Genomic DNA, 27,830 nt, shown 5'->3' with positions numbered 1-27,830 from the left:
GGCCTGAAAACAGGTTTTGTTCTTTGGTTTCAATGAATTTCAAGGTATTTAATTATGCTGTATAATAATTGTAAAAAATAAAGGTAACTACTTCACGGATTTCGCCTATCACGGGTTCTTTCGGAACGCAACCCCCGCGAAAAACGAGGGTTCACTGTATTGCAATTCATTATATAGAGGCCTGGATAAATCACAGATGCAGCGACTTCAAATGATCCAGAATGCAGCAACAGGGGGGATCACGTGATGCACGCTGCGGCTTAGTCGTGTGTTTTTCGTCTCCTCTTTGGGTCGAAGTAAATATATAATTTAAGACAACAACCCACCGCGTGAACTAAAACAATAGTCGTGGTAAGATTCGACATGTCTCTAGATAATTTTTTTGTACCCGCTGCATCGAGCAAAAAGAAGAAAGGAGGTCGGAAAGGTGGGGCTAATGCTAGCATACCCGCAGCTAGCCAAAACGACCAAGACGATGTGGCTGAAGACATGGAGCAGGGGAGCATTGTGAGTGACGTGGAAGAAGCTAACACACAAAAGAAGACATCATAGTAGAGCGAGTTACCAAGAATATTGAAGAAATACTGGACAGAAAAGTAGCTGCAATTCTTAAACCAGTCTCTGAACTCGCAGAAAAATTCGACAGCAGGGTTAGCTGCGAATGGCTGCTGCTGAACAGCGCATTTCTGATCTGGAAGACGTAACAACAAGAAGCGCACCTAGAATGGACGGCATGGAGAAAACTATTGAAAGAGCACTGGAAAGGCTGGACAGCCTCGAAAACCAAAGCAGGCGCCAGAACATTAAGATTATGGGACTAAAAGAAGGCATCGAAGGCAGAGAACCGGCGGCTTTTTTCGAGGAGTGGATTCCTAAAGTCCTGGGACTGCAGCAGACACAGATAAAAATCGAAAGAGCCCACCGCACAGGACCCCCGGCCGGGCGAAGTGACCGAGACCATCCACGGGCAGTCCTGGTGAGACTCCACAACTACATCGATAAACAAAAGATTCTCAACGCTGCAAGGAATAAAGGAATAATTCAAGTAGAAGATCGCAGAGTCTCCTTTTACCAGGATTTTTCTGCGGAAATTGTCAGAAAGAGACAGGAGTCCTCAGGCGCTCGGCGACAGCTGCGAGAGGCCGGTGTCAGGTACGCGTTCCTGTTCCCTGCGGTTATTAAGATCTTCAACCAGAATGGGACGACCACATCCCTATCTGATATGAAAGAAATTAACGAATTCATCAAGACACTTCATAAATGACTTCACATGGATCTTTCCACACGTTCGAGTGGGCATAAAAGACTGAGTAATGATGAGAGGTAAACACTGAACACTCGTAAGATAGGTACCTTAATAACATTATTTGTAAGTTTAAATCAGATCTGCTTATACTGTTTTACAAATAAGAACGGTGTGTTGAGATGAAACATCTTCATTATATTTCACATTCGTATATCCACGGGGGCTTAATATTCAGACCCAGAGAGGGCAGGATGCTTCATTCTTTTTTTGTTTTTTCTTCTGATCTTGGTTCTTCATAGGATCCCCACACCTGCTGTACCTTAGAGTTAGGGTATGACAAGTTCGTTATTGTTATTTTTTTATGTAGTTTGTTATGGTTACTATTTCTTTAGAATCTGGTCCAAGCTTTGTGTAATGTTTGAGTTTTTGCTTGGAACTTTTTTGTTGGTTTGTCAGCACAGAACACAATTTGAGGCAGGCATGTTGCAGTGTAATTTTGTATTTTATTTTATTGATGTCTTTTTAAAAGACAGCATTAAGTAACACTAATATAGATGAGCATTAAGGTTTGCACATGGAATGTAAAAGGTTCTAATAATGCAATAAAAAGGAAGGCTATCCTAAATAGTTTAAAAAAGGACAGGAACCAAGTAGCGTTTCTACAAGAAACTCATCTCACGGATGAGGAACATAAAAAATATTTAAGAGAATGGGTAGGACAAGTCTATTTCTCATCATACTCAACAAATAAAAGGGGGGTCATAATCTTAATACATAAAAATCTCCCTTTCACAGTTTCAGACACATTCAAAGACACAGAGGGACGAATCATCTTGATTAAGGGTATTTTATATGGAGAGAGGTTTTTGCTTGGCAGTGTATATGGCCCAAATATAAATGATGAGGATTTCTTTGCGGTCCTCCTCAGTCAAATTGCTGAGATGGATTGCCCAAACATACTTATCGGCGGTGACTTTAATTGTTCTTTATGCCCTCATATGGATAGGTGCCCCCCCCAAAACACCCAGTCTAAAAATTCTAGGGCTGTAAAAAATGTCCTAGAGGAACTGGATTTAATGGACATATGGAGGCATTTTAACCCCTCAATAAAAAGTTTTACTTTTCACTCGTTGCCACATTCAACGTTGACACGCATCGATTATTTGTTTATCTCGAATCATTTGGTCCACCTCGTGGAAGAAACAGAGATAGGAATTATTTCCCTCTCTGACCATGCTCCTGTTAGGCTGGCCATGCAGCCACCCAGACCACTGGATCGCACAGCTTCCTGGAGGTTAAATAGATTGCTGCTGCTAAATGAAGATTTTACAAAATTGCTAGAAGAGCAGACAGACTTCTTTTTAGAACTCAATGACAATAGTAATACTGACCCCAGATTAGTATGGGATGCTTATAAGGCATATATGCGGGGTATAATAATATCATATTCCAGTCGTAAGAGGAAAGAACAATTAGCAGAACAAAATAAAATTGAAAACAAAATTAAAAAATTGGAAGAGGAATATATTTTATCCAAATCAGATAAAATTCTAGGGGAACTCAAAACAGCCCGTGCCTCACTATCTGATATAACAACAAAGAAAGCTGAAAAGGATATATTATTTGCGCAGCAAAAGTTCTTCGAACACGGTAACAAACCAAATAAATATTTGTCAAGATTAGTAAACAAATCCCCTGGCACAAACTTTATATCCTCAATTCAGGACGAAAACGGTCGTCGTTATATGGATAATAGACGCATAAATGAATGCTTCAAACAGTTTTATGAAAAATTGTATTGTTCCGAAGTAAAAAAAGGTGCACTAGAACATGAACTGCTGGATAAATTAAATATACCACAATTGGCACCAGAACAGGCAAACATATTAGCAGGACCTATAACAACTCTAGAAATTGAAAAGGCCATTTCTTCACTACAATCTGGTAAATGTCCAGGTGCTGATGGATATCCTGTTGAATTTTTTAAAACCTTAAAAGGCAAAATTAGCTCATTATTACAACGAGTCTTTAATACATCACTTGAAAAATCGAAATTACCTGATACCATGTATATGGCAAATATTATTGTAATCCCAAAAAAAGATAAAGACCCAGAACAATGTTCGTCATATCGACCAATTAGCCTACTTGGTGTAGACATGAAAATTTTATCCAAAATTTTGGCCACTAGACTGGAAAATGTAGTTTCCAACATAGTCAATATAGACCAAGCTGGCTTTATAAAGGAGCGCCTGTCATCAAATAATACTAGACGACTTATCAATATCATTCAACACCTTAACCAGACACAAATACCAGGCATCATTGTTTCAATGGATGCTGAAAAGGCCTTCGACCGTGTCGAACTGGAGTATATGTTTGAAGTGTTGAGAAGATTTGGACTGGGAGAAAACTTTATAAATTGGGTAAAAATTCTTTATAAAAAACCCACGGCATCGGTGTTGACAAATGGCCTCTTATCTGCACCTTTTGGACTGAGTAGGGGGACGGCGCAGGGAAGCCCTCTCTCCCCGCTACTTTTCTCCTTGGCTATAGAGCCACTTGCAATTGCAATTAGACAAAGCAATGATATTAAAGGTATATTAATAGGAAAAAAAGTGTATAAAATATTATTATACGCTGATGATATACTGTTAACTTTGACAGACCCTGTGAAATCTATCCCGGCTCTGATTGACTGTGTCAACAAATTTGGTAAGATATCTGGGTACAAGGTAAATTACGGAAAATCAGAAATAATGCCTTTAAACACTATTGACCAGGGAGAACCAACTTTCATCAAGCCATTTCGATGGGCTCCTACAAGATTAAAATATCTAGGGATACACATTACACCTAGAACTAACCAGCTGTACTCTGAAAACATCAATTCTATCATTATTCATATTAAAGATAAGTTGCTGAGATGGAAGAAGCTCCCCATATCTTTTTTGGGGAGAGTTAACCTCATTAAGATGATAATTCTCCCTAAGTTAATTTATCCAGTGTCTATGCTGTTTTTGTTTATTGACTCTAAAGATTTAGCTGGAATCAATAAAGCAATATCAGAATTTATTTGGGCAGGCAGGAAACCTAAAATTAAAATGGAGGTTTTACAACTTCCCAGAACTTTGGGTGGATGGGGTCTGCCTAGGCCTGTCGTGATAAACGATAAATCGATTAATCGTACGATAAATTAAAACTATCGACGTCATTTTAATTATCGGCATTATTGTCTCTTCCGGCCTTTTTCTCTTTCTGTTAATGACACTGAATGAAAAAAAGGCTCAACTCCGGTGCTCTCCACTGATCCTCCCTTCCTCATTTTCTTAGTGTAAAGCCCAGCGCACACTACACGATCTTAGAGCTGTCAGCCGATTGTCGGCCCATTTTCAAAACCTGACGGACCACACATTAGCCGACAGAAATCCTAGGTATAACGGTTCGATCAGGTTCGTTCCTGCCGTGTGGTGTCCAACAATGGGCACAAAATAATGGCTACAAGTTCAGTTAACTAATTTTAAAACCAGCCATTAATCAATGCTTTACTACAATCTACCTGCAATGCGTGTGGCTAGTGTCAGCGTAAAGTCCTGACCGAATGAAAATCATTATAACCTATTTACGTCACGTTAACGAAGAACAGCTGAAAAGTTACCGGGTTTATCAACTGCGGTAGCAATTTCGCTCCAACTCCTCCTCTTGTCATTTCTATATTCTTTGCATGTTGAATAAACATTAATGTTGTTTCCACGTATCATCTCCAATGTCCGCTGGACTTCGGGTTGCGCCGTGTCAGCTGTTTGGGATTCCCCGACGTAATTTCCCCTCAGAAAGTGCAGAGGAGAATCCGCGCTTTCTGATTGGCTGCTTGTCACTTTCAACAGGCTGCGTTAAAGCTCCCAGTCGGGGAAAACCCTGATTTGGATAGGAGCGGCAACGACGATCTACCGTAACACACCACATAATCTTAGAAAGATCAACGTTTTAAGATTGTTGTAAGGGGAAAAATAGGAGCAAAAAATCATGTAGTGTGAACTATTGCATCAGGTAGTCGATGTGCCCATTTTCTCTATTTAAATCTAATGATTACTGAAGGGCAACATAATATACAGACTTCATAATCTGCACTCTTTTGGTTGAATGCAGTATTTATTTCCACTTTTACTTTATGTTGTTTAGTTTTTTTTTTCAAGTGCGTTTTTTGTTAATGGAGACCATTTTATTTTCGTTTTTGGTTGTTTTGTTTATTTTATTTATCAGTTCCAGTGTTTAGTGTTCTTTTGAAAATAAAGTGTATCTATCTTTGTCAAGAAATCGCATGCATTATTACATCATTTCCATTAAATCAGTGTAAAAAGGTCTTCAAACAATATTATCGTTTATCGCAATAATTTTTGAGACAATTAATCGCTCAGCAAAATTTGCTATCGTGACAGGCCTAGGTCTGCCCAAGGTTGAGAACTATGTACTGGCTATACAAGCAAGAATTATTTCACTGTGGGCTACCCAAAAACACGCTGATCCATGGCTTGAGATTGAGGAAAGTGTTTGTAAACCTTGTCGCCCTATAAATATGTTAAATAAACAAAACATAGAACTGCCACTTATGGTCAAAGATAATTTTTTAATTACTAATACTATTAAGGCATGGGGCATTTTGAGGAAAATGTTTGGTCAGAACAAATATTTTTCATCTCTGACAACACTGGTAGATAATCCGGATCTGACAGTAGAGGGCGCTGGACCTGATCTCAGGTCTTGGCAAGAGGCTGGCATCACTAGAATACACGATCTATGGAACAATGGGAAATTCAAGACATTTGAGGACTTAAGAACACAATATAACATTGTCTCCAGGGACTTTTATAAATATCTTCAAATAAGGCATTACGTTAAGGCAAAAATGGACTCACTTGAGTTCCAAGGGGATTATTATTTACTTGAAAACAGTATTCTCGATTGTCATAAACGTGGGAGATTTGTGTCAAGATTCTATGCTAAATTACAAGCCCTAAAGAAAGATAATATGGAGAATTTGAGATCAACCTGGAACATAACTCTGAAAAGTACAATTGATTCAGAAGCATGGGAAGACATTTTGACTTTGCCTTCTAGAATCTCAGTATGTAACCGTTACAAAGAAATGCAATATAATATTTTACATAACGTATACATATCTCCATATATATATAGCAAGTACACACCAGGAAGCTCTCCGAATTGTCCCAAATGTAAAATAATTACAGGGACTAGAATTCACTGTTTATGGGAGTGTAAAACTATAGAGGCATTCTGGCGAGCAGTATGTCGAGAAATTAGCTCCGCTATAGGACAAACACTTCTCCCTAGCCCAGTCCTGTGTCTCCTTGGGTTCATACCCAGTCATCTGGATACTCACAAAGAAATTGTGCAATTTCTATTGATGTTGGCCAGAAAATCAATAATGCTTAAATGGGTTGGTTGTGATGCCCCTTCGATCCAGCTATGGAAAAATTTACTTTCTGAAGTTATTGTATTAGAAAGATTGAGATATTGTATGAATGGGAAATTTAATGCTTTTAAAAAAAGATGGGAACGTATTCTTGAATACTTCAAAATTCCAAAATTAAAAAACCAGTAATGTGAATCCGAATGACGTGTATGTATAAATTGGTTATGTTTCTCATATGATGCTGTAATTTATGTACATGCCTCCGATTTTGACTTTGTCTTGTTTTTTGTATCAGTGCTGTATAAGTTTTGCCCTGTTATTGTTCTTTCTTTTTCTGTTTTTGTATAAATGTTCAAAAATACCTAATAAACATAATTATAAAAAAAAAAAGAATGCAGCAACAAGGCTTCTTACAGGAACCAGGAAGCATGACTATATAAGGCCCATACTCGCCTCTTTACACTGGCTGCCCGTTTTTTATCGAATAGATTTTAAGATTCTTTTATTAACATATAAAGTTTTAAATGGATTAGCTCCACCTTATCTTCGGGACCTTTTAAAATTTCAGTCTGTGTCCAGAACCCTACGTTCAAATAATCAGCTTTTATTGACAGTTCCTCGGACCCGACTTAAGAGGAACGAAGATCAGGCTTTTTCTGTTGTTGCTCCTATTCTATTGAACAATCTACCTTTCTAAATTAGATCTGCCCACAGCCTGGATCATTTTAAATCGCTTCTCAAAACTAATTTTTATCCTTTGGCATTTATTTGAAGTAGTGTTTTGATACTCTGTTTTTATCAATTTGTGTTATTGTCGTTCTTGTACAGCACTTTGGTGCAGTTTTATGCCTGTTTTTAAAGTGCTGTATAAATAAATTTGACATTGACATTGACATAGTGCTGAGTGGAAAGCTACAGAAATAGCATCGTGTACCGTATTTTCCGCACTATAAGGCGCACCGCAGTATAAGGCGCACCTTCAATGAATGGCCTATTTAAAAACTTTTTTCATATATAAGGCGCACCGCATTCTAAGGCGCATAGAATAGACACTACAGTAGAGGCTGGGGTTACGTTATGCATCCATTAGATGGAACTGCGCTAAAGGGAATGTCAACAAAATAGTCAGATAGGTCAGTCAAACTTTATTAATAGATTACAAACCAGCGTTCTGAAAACTCCGTTCATTCCCAAAATGAATAAACAGCTGTTTTACTATTTTCCCCGAGGTAAAGTAAGTGACGTGGTATTTTCATGACACAATTTATCTTTAACAACAGCAAGGTGTAACATATAATGGAGGGGAACTTTTCCTCGATTCAATAAACACGTAAAAAACAGTCTGATACTGTTACAGTAAATCAAACGTTAGTGCAATCACATTATATATACACTTCTGCACCATTGATTCGTTCATGTTAAATTCTCTCGCTGCTGCTCTATTCCCGTGTTCTACTGCGTGACTGATCGCCTTGAGCTTAAACTCTGCGTTGTAAGCGTGTTTCTTAATAGGAGCCATTTTGGGGTCTTTACACAAAACCCAGCGTGCACCGCGCGCTTCTTCTTCTACGGGGGAAAATGAAGTCGGCGGCTGCTTACCGTAGTTGCGAGACATGTTGTGGCTCAATATTGGTCCATATATAAGGCGCACCGGATTATAAGGCGCACTCTCGGCTTTTGAGAAAATTGAAGATTTTAGGTGCGCCTTATAGTGCGGAAAATACGATATCTGTTTGCATGATATTGGTGAGTGGGAGTAGTATTGTGATATTCCTGTAAATCTGATGCATAAGTGACACCTGCAAACCATAGTGGTCGAGAGTGAGAGTGATTTCATCTTTATTGTATATTTTAATAGAATATTTTTTGTGTATACAGTGAACCCTCGCTATATCGCTGTTCACCTTTCACGGTCTCGCTGCTACACGGATTTGCATCGTGCATTGTGTTCTGCATTCTGATTGGCTAAACAGTCTCTTTGCTTCTTCTCTACCTGTGTGTCAATAACGTTGCGGTTTAGTATGTATACGTACGTAAAACAGCTTGCCAAATTTAAGTTTGCAAATTCTCTTGCAAGAATCGTTTTGCCCAGAAGAAAAAAGAGCGACAACATCTACAGATAACTATGTTCTTCTCTCAAAAAAGCATACCTGCACCGCGGGCTTTAGAAGAAAAAACGCTGCAGAGTCAGGATGCAGTGGCTCAGTCAGAAGAGCAGTGAAATACACAGGTCACTATTTGTCCTACTGTACTTTGTATTTTTTTTCATAATCATTTTTCATTTTCTCCCGTTCTAATCCAATGACTCGGTCGCGGTGGGGCGGTGCTGATCTCTGCAATTTGAAGCCTTCAGTTCGTATTGATGATTAAAATTATTATTTTACAGTTCAGTAGTTATTTGTAAAAAAAAACCAAACGTCTATACAGTACTTTTATTTGTTAAACAAATACTTGGGCCTGTAAAAAGGTTTTGTTCTTTGGTTTCAATGTATTATGGAGTATTTCATTGTATAATAATTGTAAAAAAAGTAAAGGTTACTACTTCACGGATTTCGCCTATCACGGGCTCTTTTTGGAATGTAACCCCCTTGAAAAACGAGGGTTCACTGTATTATGTATTTCAAATATTTGATGTAATTAGTGGGAGAAAGAGATGTTCTCCCACCTCTCTCTCCCACTAGACAGGTGAGACAGGGGGTAAAGCACAGCCCACCTATGGAGGCCGTAGTCCTTGACGCAGCTGTTACAGGTTCGAGTCTGGGCCAGATGACTTCCCCTTTTCTTATTAAACACTGTCTTGTCTGGCCACTCTCAAATAAAGGCCAATAGAGCCAGTAAACCCTTTATAAAAAAGAAGTGAGAAAAATGAATGACAAGGACTCATTCAAGAAAATTTTTTATCTGAATCCCTGGTTGGATATTTTAAATTTGAATCGGTCTGTTAAATTGGTAAATGACCATGTATTACCATCGCTTCAGATTTGGATTTGTTGATTTGGTAACCTGAAAATTTACCATATTTCTCTATAGTCCCCATAGTGAGGGAACAGATATCACCGGATCACTTATATAAGTCAAAATATCATCAGCAAAAAGTGAAATCTTGTGTTCCATAGTATTTTTGTCTCCAATGTCTTTAATATCCTTGTTCATTCTAATCGGTACTACCAGAGATTTGATGCTTATGTTTCTTCTTTGCCATGGCAGGGGGTCGGCACTTTTCCTGTGTTTTGGTGGTATTAAATTGGATCGTTTCACTTTATGTTGGGCAAACCACCTCTTGCCTAAACATGAACCACCACTACAGTAAACATGTTCTTCTGAAGATCAGTTTTTCCTGCGAACGGAGTGTTACAGCTGATTTTTTACACTCTTATAACATCCCGGAGAACATAGCAAGGTTCTCCGCGGAGATTCCAGATTTAAAGCGGCAACCTAATAGGCTGCACAACACGGCATTTTGATGGAAACTGCAGACTCTGGTAAGAGCAGAGGGGGCGGAGTCTGTGCATATCAACAACACCTGGTGTACAGACACTGTGACTGTGGACAGCCAGTGCTCCCCTGACTTGGAGTATATAACTCTGAAATGCAGACCCTTCTACCTACCTAGTGAGTTCACTAGAATAATGATCACGGTTGTTGACATGCCACCCTCTGCTAATGCAAATTCGGCTTTGAGAATGCTCAAAGCAGCTCTGTTGTTAATAATCAACATAGCCGATATCCAGATGCAATTTTCATTATTACCAAATATTTTAATCATGCAGTGCTCCCCAAACTTCATCAACATCAATTCCATCTGGTAGGAATCAATACGTTGGATAAGATCTACGCTAACATCAAACTGGGTTATAGAGCCAAACAGTTAACACACCTGACGCAGTCTGACCACATGTCACTGTTTTGATATATCAAAAACATTTTCGTTTTTTCAAAATTAGAGGGGGATAGTCATGGTCCAAACTCGCTTGCTGCTCCAGGTAAAACCTTTTTTCTGCCATGCCTTGCGAAGGAGGAATTCTTTGGTTTTAAAACGAAGGAATTTCACAATAATAGATCGCGGTGGAGCTTCGCTTGGGAGTGGAGGACCTAGAGAGCGGTGCGCCCGTTCAATGTGTATGTTGAGCTCGTCTTGGGACAGCGATAAGCCATCACGGAGTAACTTCTCCACAAAGTCACCCATTCATGCCGAGTCACGTTCTGCGGCCTCGTATAAGTCATAAATGCGTATGTTCTCTTTTCGTGTACGGCTCTCTAGGTCCATTAGTTTATCCTCCAGCTTTATCTGTAGCTTTATTGTTTCAGTGTCTATGTCCTCCGTGGTTAAAATCCTCTCCTCCGCTTTTTCAATCTGACCCTCCGCCTCGTCTAGTCTGGCTCATCTTTTGAATTTCTTCTTTGATTTCTCCCCAATGCGCATTATTTTCCTGCCGGAAGCCTCTTAATTCCTGCAACACTGTCTATCATTCAGCCATATTACCACTGTTGGTTGCTCAGCTTAAGTCCAAAGGTGCAGCCGTACTTCTTCAAAGCAGAGGTCCAGATGAATAGCGGTTAACATTAGCCGAAATGCTAGCAATATTTTCTTGGCTTTAAACGTCCGCTTAGTTATCTTTGGGTTAACTAAAACAACGAAGATAATGGCTAACAATAAAGTTAACAGCAAAGACTCTGCTAAGTCACGACTACTGTATGGACACCGATGCCAAAGGGACTAAAAATGCTAAAATGATTGTAAAAAGAAAAACAAAAAGATGGAAAATGAGATTGCACAACTTAAAACCACAAACGCCGAGCTGACAAAGAAGGTCCAAGATTTTGAAAGAAAAGCGGCAGAATCAGAGAAGATGTAATATATAAAAAAGACGATGCAATCTGCGCATTAATGGATTAAAAGAGTAAAAAGAGGAAGACACAAGAGAGAAAGTCGCATATCTCATTAAGCAGATTATGCCACACTGGAAAGAGAAGATGGACATCATTCTTGTTGGTGTTGTTCTTGGCCCGAACAACACCAACCTCCCACGACAGATTATTGTACAGTTTAAAAGTCGGATCTTCAGGGATGAACTCTGGCTACTAAACATCCGTTTCTCTGAGGACCTCACCAAAGAAGACCTACTGGCTTTGCGGCCCAAAGTAAAGTGTTACGTCCACCAGGCTCGTTTGGTGGGGTAACATTAAAGGAGACCCCACAAGGATTTTCTGATTAAATGAAAATTAAATTTATTAAATTATACTAAAGAAATAAAACCTGAAAAGGGAATTACCTGAAATGAGAAACCAAAATAAATTTATGCAAAACCCATAACCAACCAGAAATAAGCAAATGCAAAACAAACCTAACAAAACTCAACCATAAGATACAAACCAAACCAAATGGGGTTCTGAGGAGGGAGAGGGGAAAAACCTAATGTCTGTTGCAGCATGGCAGCTTTTAAAGCAGCAGAGCACCAATCAGGGAAAAACATAACACCTGCAGAAGGCCTGTCTCCAGAACCCTACAAGGAAAAAGGGCAGAGACCCACTGCAGTCGTAACAAAAGCAAGCATTTCATTCTCAGGTAAAACCCATTCAAATACTGTTCAGCCTTTTATTATATTTCATTACATTAATTTTTTATGTTTAACTTGAAAAGTGAACTTCCTCTAATTTGTGTTAATGCAAGGGGCCTAAGAGATTTGACTGAAAGGAAAAGTTTATTTTTATTTTGTAAAGAGAACAATGCAAATATAATATTCTTACAGGAAACTCATTCAAAACATGAAGATAGCATGTTTTGGTCTAAACAATGGGCAGATGAAGCTTATTTTTGTCATGGTTCTTCAAGATCAGCAGGGGTCGCTATTCTTCTAAAAAACTTCCAGGGTCAAATAAGTTCAAGTAAAATGGATAAAAATGGTCACTGGTTATTCCTCACTGTCTGTTTGGATAACTTAATACTTATTTTGTTAAATATATATGGTTATAATAATCTAAACCAGAACAAATTATTGCTAGAAGAAATAACCTTAAATTTAGATCACCTAAAATCATTTTACTCAACAAACAATGTTGTAATTGGTGGGGATGTTCAAGATGAATTTTATGGTAAATGGCCTTCTAAACATAACTCATGTTACCCAAACAAAATATTTAACAATTTTTGCAATGAACAAAACCTAGTTGACGTGTGGCATCATCTTAATCCCAATTGTATAAAATTTTCATGGTTTGGTTCAAATAGCAAAGCAAGACTTGATCACTGGCTTATGACAAATGAATTATTGACCAATGAAATCAACTCAGATATTTCTGCTGCACCGTTGACTGACCATAGCCTTATTTCCTTACAAATGAAACTTCAAAACTGGAAATCAGGCGCAAGTAAATATTGGAAATTTAACTACAGTTTTCATAAAAATGGCACCTACTGCCAAAAAATCAAAGAATTAATCTAAAATATAAAGAACTTTGAAGATTTAAATAACCCTGTTCAAAAATGGGAATTCCTAAAGTACAAGATCAGACAATTTTCTATCTCATTCAGTAAACAAATTAAAAAAGAACTCCAAAGAAAAGATACTAGATATTGTACAATAACTAAATATATATTGCAATAAACCCAAACCCTCAATTGAAGACAAACAAAAAATACCAATCCTCCAACCGAAAGGGGCTTTTATTAGATCAAGAGAGAGCTGGATCGGGAAAGGAGAAAAAAAACACGGCCTACTTTTGTATTCTGGAAAGAAGAAGACAACAAAATTCTATCAAATCCTTAATAATAAATAATGTAGAAACCAAAAATGAAAAAATTAATATCAACAGAGGTTTTTAAATTCTATAACAACTTGTATACCTCCAAATTCTCAGAACAAAAATCTTGCACCTTTTTTAAACAAATTGAAACATTTATCCCTAAAATAGAGGATAATTACAAAAAAAACTTATGACAACAATATTATAATAGATGAACTTGATAAGGCTATTAATCTCTTATCATTAAACAAAGCACCGGGTCCAGATGGACTGACTGGAAACTTTTATAAACACTTTTGGTAAGACATAAAAATATTACTGCATCAAGTTTTTACAGAAATTTTAAAAAATTATTCTATGCCTACTACAATGAAACAAGGAATTATTATATGTATCCCCAAACCAGACAAGGACCCAAGATTGATTGAGAATAAAAGACCTATTACACTCAGAAATTCAGATTATAAATTACTAACATATATATTTACCATGCGTCTCCAATCGGGAATCTCAAACATTATTGCTGAATCGCAGTCTGGCTTCTTAAAAGGGAGGTCAATCCACAACAATATTAGACTGGTAAAGGACCTGATTGAATATATTGACATGATCAAAGATGACGGCTTTATTCTTTTCCTTGACTTTTATAAAGATTTTGACTCAGTGGAACACCAAGTCTTATTCTCAGTTCTTGAACATTTAAGTTTTGGATCAAACTTTATTAACTTAATTAGAGGTCTATATCAACACATTAATAGTTGCGTAATACTACCTAAGGGCACCACAGCTAGATTTAACATTGATGTTGGAATTCCCCATTTCCCCATATCTCTTTAATTTAGTTGCAGAAATGTTAGCAATCTATCTTAAAAACTGTGCAGACATTGAGAAATTTGACGTTTTCGGTACAGAATTAGTCATTAGCCAGTTAGCAGATGACACCACCGTTTTCTTAAAAAAATCACAAGCAACTTCCAATTGTAATTGATAAAATTTATCTTTTTTCAGAGGCTTCAGGACTAATGCTAAATTTAAAAAAACGTGAGCTTATAGCCATTCATGACACTCCCCTAAAAGAAATATCTAGCATTCCAATAAATCTGAAATTAAATACTTGGGAACTGTTATAACCGAAAACCAAGAATCAAAACTTGACTATTGAAAACAAGATTAAATAAAGAATGTAAATCCAAACTTAACTCATGGCTCCAAGAGACCTTTCTATTTTAGGACGAATTTACTTATCAAAAATGGAAAGTTTGTCGAGATTAATTTATTCAACTTGTAGCACTGATGTCCCAAATAGTTTAACTAAAACTATTAACCAAATGAACATGAACTTTATTTGGAGAAACAGCTCACACTACCTACGGAAAAGTCATATGGTTAAAGAAATCAAAGATGGCGGTCTGAAAGTAATTGACATTGAATGTCTTAACGGAACCCTTAAAATTAATTGGTTGAAATCCTGGATTAAAAATTCTCAGTTATTTTGGTATTGTGTCCCTAATTATATATTTAACAAAATAGGTGGTCTAAAACTTGTACTTCTAGCTGATTTAAATATACATAAATTGCCCATTTAACTATCAGAGTTCCATAAACAAGTGTTACTATACTGGAAAATGCTCTATGTATATAACTACTTGCCACACACCTCTATCATATGGAATAACAGATTCATACTACATCACAATAAATCCTTATTTTACAAAGATTAGATGGAGAAGAATATTTGGTCTGTTATACACTCAATGTATGTTAATGGTTGCATGTTAAACTATGAACAATTCTGTGCAAAATATCAATTCTTTCCCCCCAAAGCTGAATTTACCAGATTATTTAATGCCTTACCAAAACAATTTATTAATCAGTTTAAAAATATAATAACATATCATCCGATGACGCCACGATTATCCAATTTATCTATTAATGGAATATCATTCACTGACCAAAAATTCAATAACCACACAATTAGAAACTGTCTAAACGAAACTTTATCCATGGGAAAATAAATAAAAATAACATTCTTAGCAAGTTTTAAAAAAATTAATTGAAAGGTTAAGAACTCTTTATTTAAAACTCCCCATAAAACCAAAAGCTAAAGAAAAACACTTTAAAATTTTAAATGCAATTTACCCCTCAAAAGAACTACTAAGAAATCGTTTTAATATAGATGACAATAAGTGCTCACTCTGTGAAAGTGATGTAAAACGATAGACCATGTGTTCTATGAATGCAATCAAACCAAAACATTTTGGAATTGCTTAGAAAGGTGGATCAAATCAAAAATTGCACTTCCTGAATCTGTTTCTAGAGATCTGATTCTAAAATGGCGGGATTCTAAAATGGCGGCGCCCTGTCTGGCTGCGGCTGCATGGGCTCTCGACAACTTGTGAGTATTTGAGCAAAATACGCCGCCTAAAATGCTACAAACTTTGCATCCACTCAGTATGTTAGAATATGATCGCCAGCATCTGCTGGAATTACGATCATCAAGTGATTTTGGACTCATAAATACGAGTACTCTGGAGTGTTTACGTGACCTCGGAGTGCTACAGAGGCAAGACCCTACGGCCCACAGCGCAGCGGACTCGCCTAGCAGCACTAGCCGGAGGAGGAGCAAGCGAAAGCGGTGCGACCGGCAGCGGAAGCGCGGCTGTCGAAGTGGACTAACAGCTAGGCTAAACGCTAACCCCCACAGATCGCTGCTTCTGTCCATCTTCCTCTCCAACATCTGCTCTCTGGACAACAAAATAGACCATCTGCAACTGGAACTGTCTTCAAAGAGAGAGTTGAGGACCTGCTGCGCTCTCATTCTGACGGAGACATGGCTCAACTCGTCCATACCGGACAACGTTGTTAGCCTGGAGGGGCTCGCTACATTCCGCGCAGACAGGAGCAGCGCTCTCAGCGGTAAAACCTGAGGAGGGGGGGCTGTGTATTTACATCAACAACAACTGGTGTAAAAATGCCATGACTGTCGCCAGTTACTGCTCCCCGGACATCGAGCTTCTGACTGTTAACTGCAGACCATTCTACCTGCCCAGAGAGTTTACTGTTGTTAGCATCACTTCTGTGTATGTGCCCCCCAGTGCTAACACTAAAGAGGCTATGAGTGTTCTCTACCGGACCATCAGTGAGTTGCAATCCTCACACACAGAGGGCGTTTTCATCATTGCTGGGGATTTTAACCAGGCCAACATGAAGACTGCTCTCCCTCACTTCAACCAGTATGTGAATTTTCCAACCAGGGGAGTGAATACTCTAGACTTGGCCTACACCAACATCAAAGAAGCATTCAGAGCAGCCCCCCCACCCCCACCTTGGCTCTTCAGACCACCTATCTGTCATGCTAATTCCTGCATACAAGCCCCTGCTGATCAGAACAAAACCTACAGTGAAGCAGGTAAGAATGTGGACTGAGGGGGCCATGGAGGCACTCCAGGACTGTTTTGAGTGCTCTGACTGGGAGATGTTCAAGGCAGCAGCCACTTACAACGACCAGATCAACATCGAGGAGTACGCCATGACTGTGTCAGCCTACATCAACAAGTGCACAGAGGACGTCAGCATCACTAAGAACATTATCACCCAGGCCAACCAAAAACCCTGGATGACTAAGGAGGTACGGGAAATGCTAAAAGCACGGAACTCAGCCTTCAAATCTGGCGACAAGGAGGCACTGAGGACAGCGAGAGCCAACTTGAACCGTGCTATCAGGTTAGCAAAGCGAACCCACAGTCAGAAAATACAGGAGTTCTTCCACGACACCAGCAACACCAGGAGTATGTGGCAAGGCATACGGGCGATCACAGATTACAATCCATCCTCCCCCCCAGTGGGCGAAGTTGATGCTGACTTTCTCAATGGACTCAATAACTTCTTTGGGAGGTTCGAGGCGCTGAACAGTACTCCGGCAAAGAAAACTGTTCCCCACCAGGAAGAGGAGGCACTCTGCCTGGACACAGCCGATGTGTTGAAGACTCTGAAAAGAGTCAACCCACGGAAGGTCCCAGGCCCAGACAATATACCTGGGCCGGTGTTCAGGGAATGCGCAGGTCAGCTGGCTGGTGTCCTAACAGACATTTTTAACACCTCACTGGACCAAGCCACAGTGCCAGCCTGTCTCAAAACTGCCTCTATCATTCCGGTGCCAAAGAAACCTCAAGTCACCTCTTTCAACGATTACCGGCCTGTGGCACTGACTCCCATCATGATGAAGTGCTTTGAAAGGCTGGTAAAAGAACACATCGTCTCCAGACTCCCCTCCACATTCGACCCGTTCCAGTTTGCCTACCGCCGAAACCGCTCCACTGAGGACGCCATCTCCTCCGCCCTACACCTGAGCCTGGCTCCCCTGGAAGAGAAGAACACTCATGTGCGGATGTTGTTCCTGGACTTCAGCTCAGCGTTCAACACAATCATCCCACAGCATCTGGCAGAAAAACTGGGACACCTGGGCTTCAGCACCCCCCTGCGAAACTGGCTGCTAGACTTCCTCACCGACAGACCTCAGTCAGTCCGGATTGGACAACACACCTCCGATGTCATCACCCTCAGCACAGGCTCCCCTCAGGGCTGTGTCCTGAGCCCTCTGCTGTTCACTCTGATGACACACGACTGCGTCCCCAGGTTCGCCACAAATCACATCATGAAGTTCGCGGACGACACAACGGTGGTGGGCCTCATCAGAGACGACAACGACCTGGACTACAGAGAGGAGGTGGAGCAGCTGGTGGACTGGTGCAGAGACAACAGCCTGATCCTGAACGTTGACAAGACGAAGGAGATGATCGTCGACTTCAGGAAGAACCGGCCCAACCACGCTCCACTGCTCATCAACAGCTCGGCTGTGGAGGTGGTCAGCAGCACCAAATTCCTGGGGGTGCACATCACAAACGACCTCACCTGGACTATGAACACCACGTCTCTGGTCAAGAGGGCACAGAAACGCTTGTATTTCCTGCGGAGGATGAGAAGAGCACACCTGCCCCCGCCCATCCTCAAGACGTTCTACAGAAGCACCATAGAGAGCATTCTGACCAGCTGCCTCTCTGTGTGGTGTGGAGGCTGCAGCGCCTCCGACTGGAAGAACGTGAGGAGAGTGGTGCGGACAGCAGAGAGGATCATCGGGACCCCCCTTCCCTCCATTCAGGACATTTCATCCCAGCGCTGCGTGTCCCGAGGCCGAAACATCGTCAGTGACCCCTCACACCCCCACCATGGACTGTTCTCCCTGCTGCCCTCTGGAAAGAGGTTCCGCAGCATCCGGTGCAGGTCCACCAGGTTCCGAAACAGCTTTTTCCCACTTGCCATCAGACTGCTGAACTCTTAACTGGACTGCACTCAAAAACTGGTCTCCACTTCATACCTTGCACATGTACATAACTAAATAACTTCTATTTTACTGTCATTCCTGCACTTTATATTTTATATTTATATTTATATTCTGGAGTAACCTCATAACATTGGAACCTCAAAACATTGTTCTGAGCCGTATGCAACGAAATCTCGTTCTGTACACACCCTGTGCATGCAAAATGATAATAAAGTCAGTCTAAGTCTAAGTCTAAGATATGGTAAGTTTTGGAATGTTATTGAAAAACAAAACAATAGAACTCTGTTGTAACCTAATATTTTGTTTGGCAAAATTTTTATTCATAAACAAAGAGTGCTGAGATCATGCCCCAGTTTTTAAAATTTTTTAATCTGAATTCCAGTTATATTTGAAATCTCTGAAATGTATTGAATCACATGAATACCTGACTGAAATATTAATGGAATTGCCCACCAATGTATATCAATCCTAACATATGAATCCCCTTGTTGCTATTTTAGTTATTGTTTCATTATTATTAATTGTTTTTTTCCTTATCAATATTACTTTGTATTTCTATTTCGGAATCTGCCTCTACTATGCCCTCTACAGAGTTGCACTGTTGTAATTGCCTTCCTTGTTTGTGCTGACCTTGTTTAAATATAGTTTAACACACACACACAAAAAGAAAAGCAGCAATGGCAGTGAAGAGCAGCTAATTATTTTTGCTACATTACACTTAAGTGACACAACATGATTTTTTACAATGTTTTTAAGCAAGAATGTAGCTCTGTAAGTCTCAAATGTCTGCTTGGTTAACCAATACATCACCTAATTGCAATATTGCTCCTGCTGCATTAACAGCCAGCTCCCCTCGTCAGCTGTGCTTCACACTGTCACAGTTGCTAGGCAATATGAGTTACACTAAGGTGAAGGCTAGACAGCTAACTGAAGAATAGACCTGTCCGAATTCACAGGTTGTCATTTATTTGTGGCCTTCGAAGGACCTGTCCTATGTAGATCAGGTTCTTCGAAGGATGCAGACCCTGAATTCAGACACGGCTTCTGTCTGCTCCTCTGTGTCTCACTCACACATGACAGTTTTCAGAGAGGATTAATAGTAAAATAGAACACTGAGGAGGGCAGAAATGTAGAGAACTACAGAGATGGCGGAACTGTAGTAGCCCTCCAGACTACAGAGGAGGGCTGAAGATGGGGTCAAACTTGAAAAACTTGACAAAATGAGAAAATAACTTTTTAGAGGTAGGGGGCTTTTTTATAAGCTTATAGAAGCTATTCAGCTCAGGTAGGGTTTCAATGTGGGGTAAGTGCTATCTGACAAAATTATGAACTTGCAAGTATCTGAAAAAGTGACTAGAAGGGACACTAAACTTTGTTTGAAGTTGCATGAAGGAGTCAAAGTGATTAGTAATGTATAGAGCCTTAGTAACAGCTGTGCCCTTGTTTAACCAGTTCTCAAAGACAACATCCATTGTGCCTTCTTTAAATGCTGTGTTCTCAAAAATGAAGCATAGCTGGAGACACTAGGAAGAATCAGAACAGTCTTTTATCTGCTTGAGAATGCTGAATAATTTTTTTTAGCACATAATTATCCTTTTAGCAGAAGGAAAGGTTAAAAGAGATTGGAAAACAATCTCCTAGTGCAGCTGCTAGAGAGGAAGTGTAAATGCCCTGAAGAAGGGGAGTATTTTAATAAAAGAGCTGGTGCTTCTGCTCCAACGGTTATTATTAACTCGATTTAGCTTACAAACATTCACAGAGATATCAACGTTGAAACAGCAGTATGTTAGCAACAGCGCTAACAACGGAGCTAACAACAGAATTTAACATTCGGAGTGCCAAAAAAACTCTCAGCTTTCTGAAAGTTAATAAACTCATTTACAATATACAGGCCTGTATATACTGTATATATACTCATACAAGAAGGGGAGTATTTTAATAAAAGAGCTGGACACAGTGCTTCTGCTCCAACGGTTATTATTAACTAAGGAGGAAGTTCCGGTGCTCTTCACTATAGCTAGCGCAAGTGCTAGACTCCCCCTGCTGGTTGAATTTGACCACTGCTTCAGCCAAATCAGACTAGCCAGCCTCTGAAATAACCAAATTTCAATCCAGCTTCAGCCAAATCAGACTAGCCAGCCTCTGAAATAACCAAATTTCAATCATCACAGAAGCAGTAAGTTCTGAGGAGACAAGGTTTTCATTCAGCAGGCAATTTGGGAATAGAGGTCTAGGTCTGGCATTGCAAGTCCAATTAGAGCTGCAAGCAGCCTTGTAAGGCCCTCAATGCTCAGGGCTGCTCAGTATCACCACCTTATCGCCATCGTGCCTTTCCCTCACCCATCCACGAGGGGGGGAGAATTTTGCAAATCTTCCAGATAGCCTTATGTCCAATTCAGTAAGAGTCCAGCAGCATGTCTTAAAAGCTTGGCTGAAACATGGCCTTCTAGGAGGGAGTTATTGTCGCTTTCTGTTTTGTGGCGACGGATTGGCGAGGACTTCCTTTCGGGTTTGATACATCTCATGTGTGGTTATCGACAGTTTTGAATGAAGTTTCAATCATGTCATACCAGATGAGGCAGTACTAATGATCCAATAATCTTCAATAGTTTCTCTGAGTGGACACGCTGCCTGAGAGAATGGTTGAAGGATCTTTGGCCTCTTTGTCTAAAGCGGCTATTGTGGCTGACGAGTTTATGTTGACGCACAACAATGTGTTTGTATCTGTACGTTGTCCAGATAAAGTTTTTCATTAAAGAACAAGGCTTTAGCAACACAGACAAAAGGTGTTGCTTAACAATCAGTCCACTAATGATGAGAATGAAGTAGATCCTTGTTTCAAACCCTTTGTTACCCAGGGTCTTGTTTCCTTAACAGGGGATCCAAAGGATGTCTGACAAGTCAAAATACTTAGGGACACAGGCAGTTCCCAGTTGATCATTCGAGAGGGTATTTTGTCTGCCTGTCACATCATCTTGTCAGTCAAGTGTTGTTGTCCAAGGTATTGGAATGACTTTTGTATCTGCACCATTGCATAATATCCACCTTACCTTATGTCTTGTGAGTGGTTTTTGCAGGGTTGCAGTTCTTCCCACTTTGCCCATAAGAGGGATTGATCTCATTCTGGGGAACGACTTGGCCGGTGGAAAGGTATTACCTGTACCCGAGGTGTTGGACACACCAGACACAAGCCTGGAGTTTGAACCAGTGTCTCCTGACATTTTCCCTCCTTGTGGATTCTACCATGGCTTTTGCAAGAACTTTTTCACGGTAGCTGCTCCTTTAACAGCTTTGACCAGTCCTTCTACACCTTTTACTTGGTCTGATGAATGTCAGCATGCTTTTGAACATCTTAATGGATTGCTCTCTTGTTCTGTTCTTTCTGCCCCAAACTTCAATCTACCTTTCAAACTTTACATAGATGCCAGTGCTGTTGGGGAGCTGTCCTTCTGCAGGACGATAAAGATGGTATAGAGCAGGGGTGTCAAACTCCAGTCCTCAAGGGCCGGTGTCCTGCAGTTTTTATAAGTGCCACAGGTACAAAACACTGGAATGAAATGGCTTAATGACCTCCTCCTTATGTAGATCAGTTCTCCAGAGCCTTGCTAATGACCTAATTATTCCATTCAGGTGTGGTGCAGCAAAGGCACAACTAAAAGTTGCAGGACAGCGGCCCTTGAGGACTGGAGTTTGACACCTGTGGTATAGAGCATCCTGCGAGTTATTTCTCGAGGAAGTTTAATCTTCATCAAAGTAGATATTCTACTATTGAAAAGGAAACTCTTGAGTTACTCTTGGCATTACAGCATTTCGAAGCTTATCTTGGCTTGATTGTGGAACCCATAGCCATCTTCACGGTTATGGGTTCCACATAACTTTTTGGAAAGGAAGACCCACTTGTGGATGTACAATCAAAATCAGAGACTTATGCAGTGGGCTTTAGGTTTTCAGGAGTACAACCTCAATATCTGCCATAAAAAGGTCTGAGAATGTGTTGGCAGATGCTTTGTCACTTGCACTTTAATCTCTTTTTTTTTCTGACTTTGAGCGTTCCAAACATTTTGTTTGGACTTATAAGGGTGGGGGTGTTACATGTCTGCTAGGCTATTTGTTTTCTTCCCCCTCTCCCTCCTTTTGTTTGTCTCTTCACAGGTAGCAGGGAAGCTGGTGTCAATTTCCCCTGATTAGATCCTTTCCACCCAAGAGCCAATCAGCGTTCAAGCAGGCCTTATATAAGCAGCCCATCTGGGGAACTGAGGCCTGTTCCACCTGGCTGGCTAGCTGACTAGTGCTGTTGTTGGTGCTCTATGTGTAAAGGTTTGTGGTGGGAGTTAGAGGAATAGGTATGTTTGGGGTACCCTGTACATTCCCATCACAAAGGTGTTTTTCTGTTAAATACAGTACATTAGGTAAGTAGGTTGGTGTCACTCATGTAAAGATTTGGTGAAACTTTTGTTAGATCAGGTTAGCAGGGTTTTTTTCTATTTGTTTTATTTAGCATAGACTGTAGTTAGTCCCTGTTTTGTTTTATTAATTTCTTTGATTTGGCACCACCTAACTGTCCCTTTCTCCCCCACAGTTTGTACAAGCCTTTTGAGATTTTTGTTGAAAATAAATCTCATTTTTTGTCACATTCACCTGGACTATGTCAAATTTTTGTGGTTGTCATGTTATCCCCCTTCTCCACACGAAGGGTGAGGGGAGGGTAACATAGACAAATAGAAATGTAAGGTAATTTTGCTAACAGAAAACTCCCTGAAATCAACTACCAAATGGAAATAAAAATATTAAAATACACAAATTTAGCAATCTGTTGTGGTTCAGCAGAACACTAGTTTTACAAGGTGTTAAAAAGTGTTTCCCTCATGTTTTAAGAAAAACATTGTGTGCAAAAGTGAGAATCTTTTAATATTTTTAAAAGGAAATACTCCTTTTAAAAATGTTGAACACCAAAATACATCATAAAAACTGCAAACAGTAAAAGTTTGAGCACATTTCTTAATAATCAACTTTTTTCATTTTCAAATTTTCCAACTGTCGCAGACATCTCAGTGTTAGGGTTTTGGCTCTCATCCTTTCATTCCCCTTGCCCTTCAGTGCCATTTTTATTACATTACCAATAATGTGCGAAGTTTGTTTCATAGGTTTTCTAAAGGAATATCTGATTCGGGTCACAGAGCAATTAGCACATTTAACCCTCACTTCCACTAATTTATTTAATTCTTTACGAGTTAGCAGGTGTAACTGGCTGCAATTAGGTAGTTTCTTCTCTACATTTCTGTGAAGCATTGTATCCTTGCACCTTCCGTCAACCGGGTGTGGACAAAACAACCAGGAGACATTTCTCCTGTTTCAGACTGCTCAGTGGCCCTGAACTTTGTGCAAAGATTTGAGTTACTTATTTATTTTTTGGGAAGACGTCAGTGTTTCAGAAAGTTTTGCGCTGTGGCTGATCGGTTTGTTCTTTCCATGTGGAGAGGAGAGAGGCGCAGATATCAGCTAATTCTTTTTTTTTTTAAAGGTTTTGTTGGCTCTAGTGGCCTTTATTTGAAAGTAGTTCGACAGAAAAGAGGGGGAAGACATGCGGCAAATGTCGCCAGGCCAGGAATCGAAGCCGGGAATCGAGCCCGTGACCACCGGCACCAAGGCCTCAATATATGGGTTGTGCTTTGCCCCTGTGCCACCACAGCACCCCAGATGTCAGCTAATTCTGTCAAATTCAGTTCAATACAGAGTGTAAACCACATGCAGTTATCTGTTATCACAACTTCAATATCCCTGCACGTGTGGTGGGATGATGTATTTATGCCATGAAATAAGCTTGTCACGATAAAATTTATTTTCCTGTGCAAGTTTTTTTTTTTTTTTACCTGTATTATCGCGAATGATATATGAAGCCCAACCCTTCTTGGAGCGTGCTGAGTTTCCCTCCTTCAAATCTCCTGAAGTGTAAAGGTGAGCGGCCTTTGCATAGCAGAGATGAGATTAGTTTTTTTCAATAAGACTGAAAGAACCAGATTCCTTCACAAGGTTGGGGACCTATACTCAGAACGTTTGTACTGAATTTCTAAATGTAGTTTTATTGACACTTTTCATACCAGCACACTGCTTTGCCAAATCTATGACCATGCATATTTCTGTCTTACTGATAACAGGTGCCAGGATGAGTGTCCAGTTGGTACTTTTGGTGCTGGCTGTGCAAAGACCTGTCACTGTATAAACGACAGTAAATGCGTTCATATCAACGGAACGTGCCTGTGTGATGCGGGCTACACAGGAGAAAAATGTGATATCCGCTTGTGCCCTGAAGACCGTTATGGTTTAAGATGCAAAAAGAATTGTCCATGTCATCCCCCAAGAACTCTAAGGTATGCTGCAATTGATTTAACTGACTTTAACAAACTTTATTGTGCAAGAAGAAACACATTTAAATGATTGGTTTTCTACTTTCCTGAATACTCACTAGTACTTTATATGTGTATGAATCAGTGTAGAGTTTTAATATTTAGGGGGAAAAGCAAGTTTCCAGGTCTAGTACTTAACTAGTGTGGCTGTAATATGTAAGGCAGTAACACAAGCACAGGTGGCTGTTAGTTAATGGGTCAGGATTTCTTCTGAACTTACAAAGGTTCTGCAAGTGTTACTTAAGATAAAGCTTGATCTATTATACTGGGAAGCAAAAAACCCCCCAAAACTTCCTGTAAATGCATGTGTTCCAACTTTGAAGACAATCTTCCAAGAAAGTACCAGGAGATTAGTTTTTTAAGTTCAGTCTGCTTAATTCAAAAAATTAAGCAGACTGGCTTTTTTAATTCTTATGACAGCAGTCTAATATTGACTATCACTGTTTTAATTTTGTTTGCCACAATTTCTCCTTTATGTAGCTTAAAGTTCTACTCCAACACACACACTTGGATTTACCACACAAGTTAATTCCAAGAAAAATTACATTTCTGTAAGCTTAAAAAATTTTTTTAAAATAAACTGGACAATGGACCTTACCACAGGGGCCGCTTTTCATTGGCTGATGCCCATTCTAAGTGGTCACGTGCGTGGCCGTCTCACAAACACACGCTTCCCGTTAGCCAAGTACAGCATAATGGCAGAACTGATACAACTTCTACACCTTGAAGCCTGTCTGCTACACAGTCTTACGTTAGCTAAACAGATCAATATGCAATGTGTACTGTATTTGACATACACTAAAGATTTTATTTTAGCAGAAAAGGCTTTGGACTAAACTGTTACTCGTGTTAGCCACTCTAGCACCAAGTACAGCTAGTCAATCAACCATCGCTGTGTTCAGGGAAGCGCTGATTAATAATCGAGAAATAGGGGTGTGCTGTGGTGGTGCAGGGGGTTAGCACGCCCCATGTTTGGAGGCCTTAGTCCTCGACGCGGACGTCGCGGGTTCGACTCCCGGTCCCGACGACCTTTGCCGCATGTCTTCCCCCCTCTCCTCACCCTCCTTCCTGTCTGCCTACTGTGGAAAAAATACGAGCCACTAGCGCCGCAAAAACTCTTCGGAGAAAAAAATAAATAAATAAAAAATCGAGAAATAAATATCGAGCCTGGAAACTTGATATCGTAACGGACTGAATGTTATGTTTTTAACGTAATCTTTGCTCGTCTTGCGGGGCGCAAGGAATTGCCACGGTAACGGATGTGCTTAAACTACAAAGAGAGAGAGTAAAAAGGTACGAGTGGTTTTGAGTTGATGACCTGTTCGGGTTATTTTATCTTTGTTTCCCTTTGCTGTGGCGCATTACAGCCGCTGTAGTTTCTAAACGTTGGACTAATTACCTCGTTCCTTTGTGAGTATACATCATTCACAACAAACATCAAATAGAACAAATATATTTCATAAAATTTTAACAAACAAATGGCTTCTACCATGGTAATTATGTGAAATTAAATTAATTATATCCCAACTTCAGAAGATTTGCCTTTACCTTTACAGAGCTCTTTGGTTCCTCCTATGAGTCTGTAGCTTCTCATATTGAGGTCATCAAACCAAATTTCAGATCTACCATAACTGACTGACACCTGCTGGCCTCAGGTTTGCAACCAGCTTGTGACTGAGAAACCAGTAACCCCCTCCCAGATGATGACATGAACTTGTTAGTTCCTCTGTCCATTGTAATAGCGATATATTGTGAAAATCAGGTAGAAATGATGCACTAATTGAGTCATGTTTACATAGAAACAACGCGCCGCAGGCTTTGTTTGTGAGACTTGCGGTCATGTGGGTCGGTTGTGGGCGGAGCTTGGTAAGGCCCATAGTGATTTGATTTCAAACCTTAATGTATTTCATTAAATGAAGATTGTAGCAGTTTCAACAAAGTGAAATTATCTTAGATTTTATTTCTTAGTATCACAGTTAGTCCAAGAATCAAAAGGAAAAGAGGAATGTCTTGATAAAATTGTTACTGGCATGGCTAGTAACAATATATTGTCGAGAACAAGATTCAAGCTGTGTGGTTTGCTGAAAACCACAGTGAACAAGAAAAGTCATGCACAGTTATACACAAAATATTTAAATGGTGGAGTAAGAAATATATATGGGCTTGTTACAGCTTGTTGTACATAAAGGTATGCTGTAGTTTAAAAAAAATGCTGTTTTAAAATGGCAAAACTCTTCTATCTTCCCCTTCTCCACTTGTATTTGCACACTGCAGGTCAGCTGTCTTAAAGTCCTTAAGTTGTCTATCACTTAAAAGAAAGAAGAAAAGAAGATTTTTTTAGGAATATGTAATAGAAAGCAAAGACAGGAATGGCGTATAAAAGTCTTAAATTGACTGGCCAGTTATATGCTGGATGTTGTTGAGAAGCTTATCAAGGACACGCACACACAGTTTGTTACACACATGGAATTCTTCACTTTTACACAAAGGCCTTTGTAGAAATAGAAACTTAAACTGACGTAACACATCGGGTGATCACTGGGCATGACTTAGCTGACGTACGACATCAGGCAAGATGTAAGCAATGATTCTTCCGTTTTTGATCAGATGCTGTATAATTTCGGTTATACAGTATTCACTTCACAACAAATTAGCCTGTGA

General features: G+C 39.8%; 1 protein-coding gene across 3 annotated transcripts in view; it reads left to right on the top strand.

The window, feature by feature from the left end:
* Positions 1 to 27,830, top strand: part of megf10 (multiple EGF-like-domains 10) — a 109,801-nt gene that overhangs the window by 45,145 nt on the left and 36,826 nt on the right. For 2 of the 3 annotated variants that reach the window (XM_032569006.1, XM_032569007.1), the window contains exon 7: positions 24,921 to 25,133. The exons of the other annotated variant lie outside the window; for it this stretch is intronic. In XM_032569006.1, the coding sequence (XP_032424897.1) occupies positions 24,921 to 25,133 (213 nt within the window). The remainder of the gene's footprint in view (positions 1 to 24,920; positions 25,134 to 27,830) is intronic. 3 annotated transcript variants of the gene reach the window in all.

The sequence above is a fragment of the Xiphophorus hellerii genome, chromosome 8, assembly GCF_003331165.1.
Source record: "Xiphophorus hellerii strain 12219 chromosome 8, Xiphophorus_hellerii-4.1, whole genome shotgun sequence".
NCBI classification, from domain to species: domain Eukaryota; kingdom Metazoa; phylum Chordata; class Actinopteri; order Cyprinodontiformes; family Poeciliidae; genus Xiphophorus; species Xiphophorus hellerii.
Note: the sequence above shows the minus strand (reverse complement) of the source record. Positions and strands in the feature narration are given on the sequence as shown.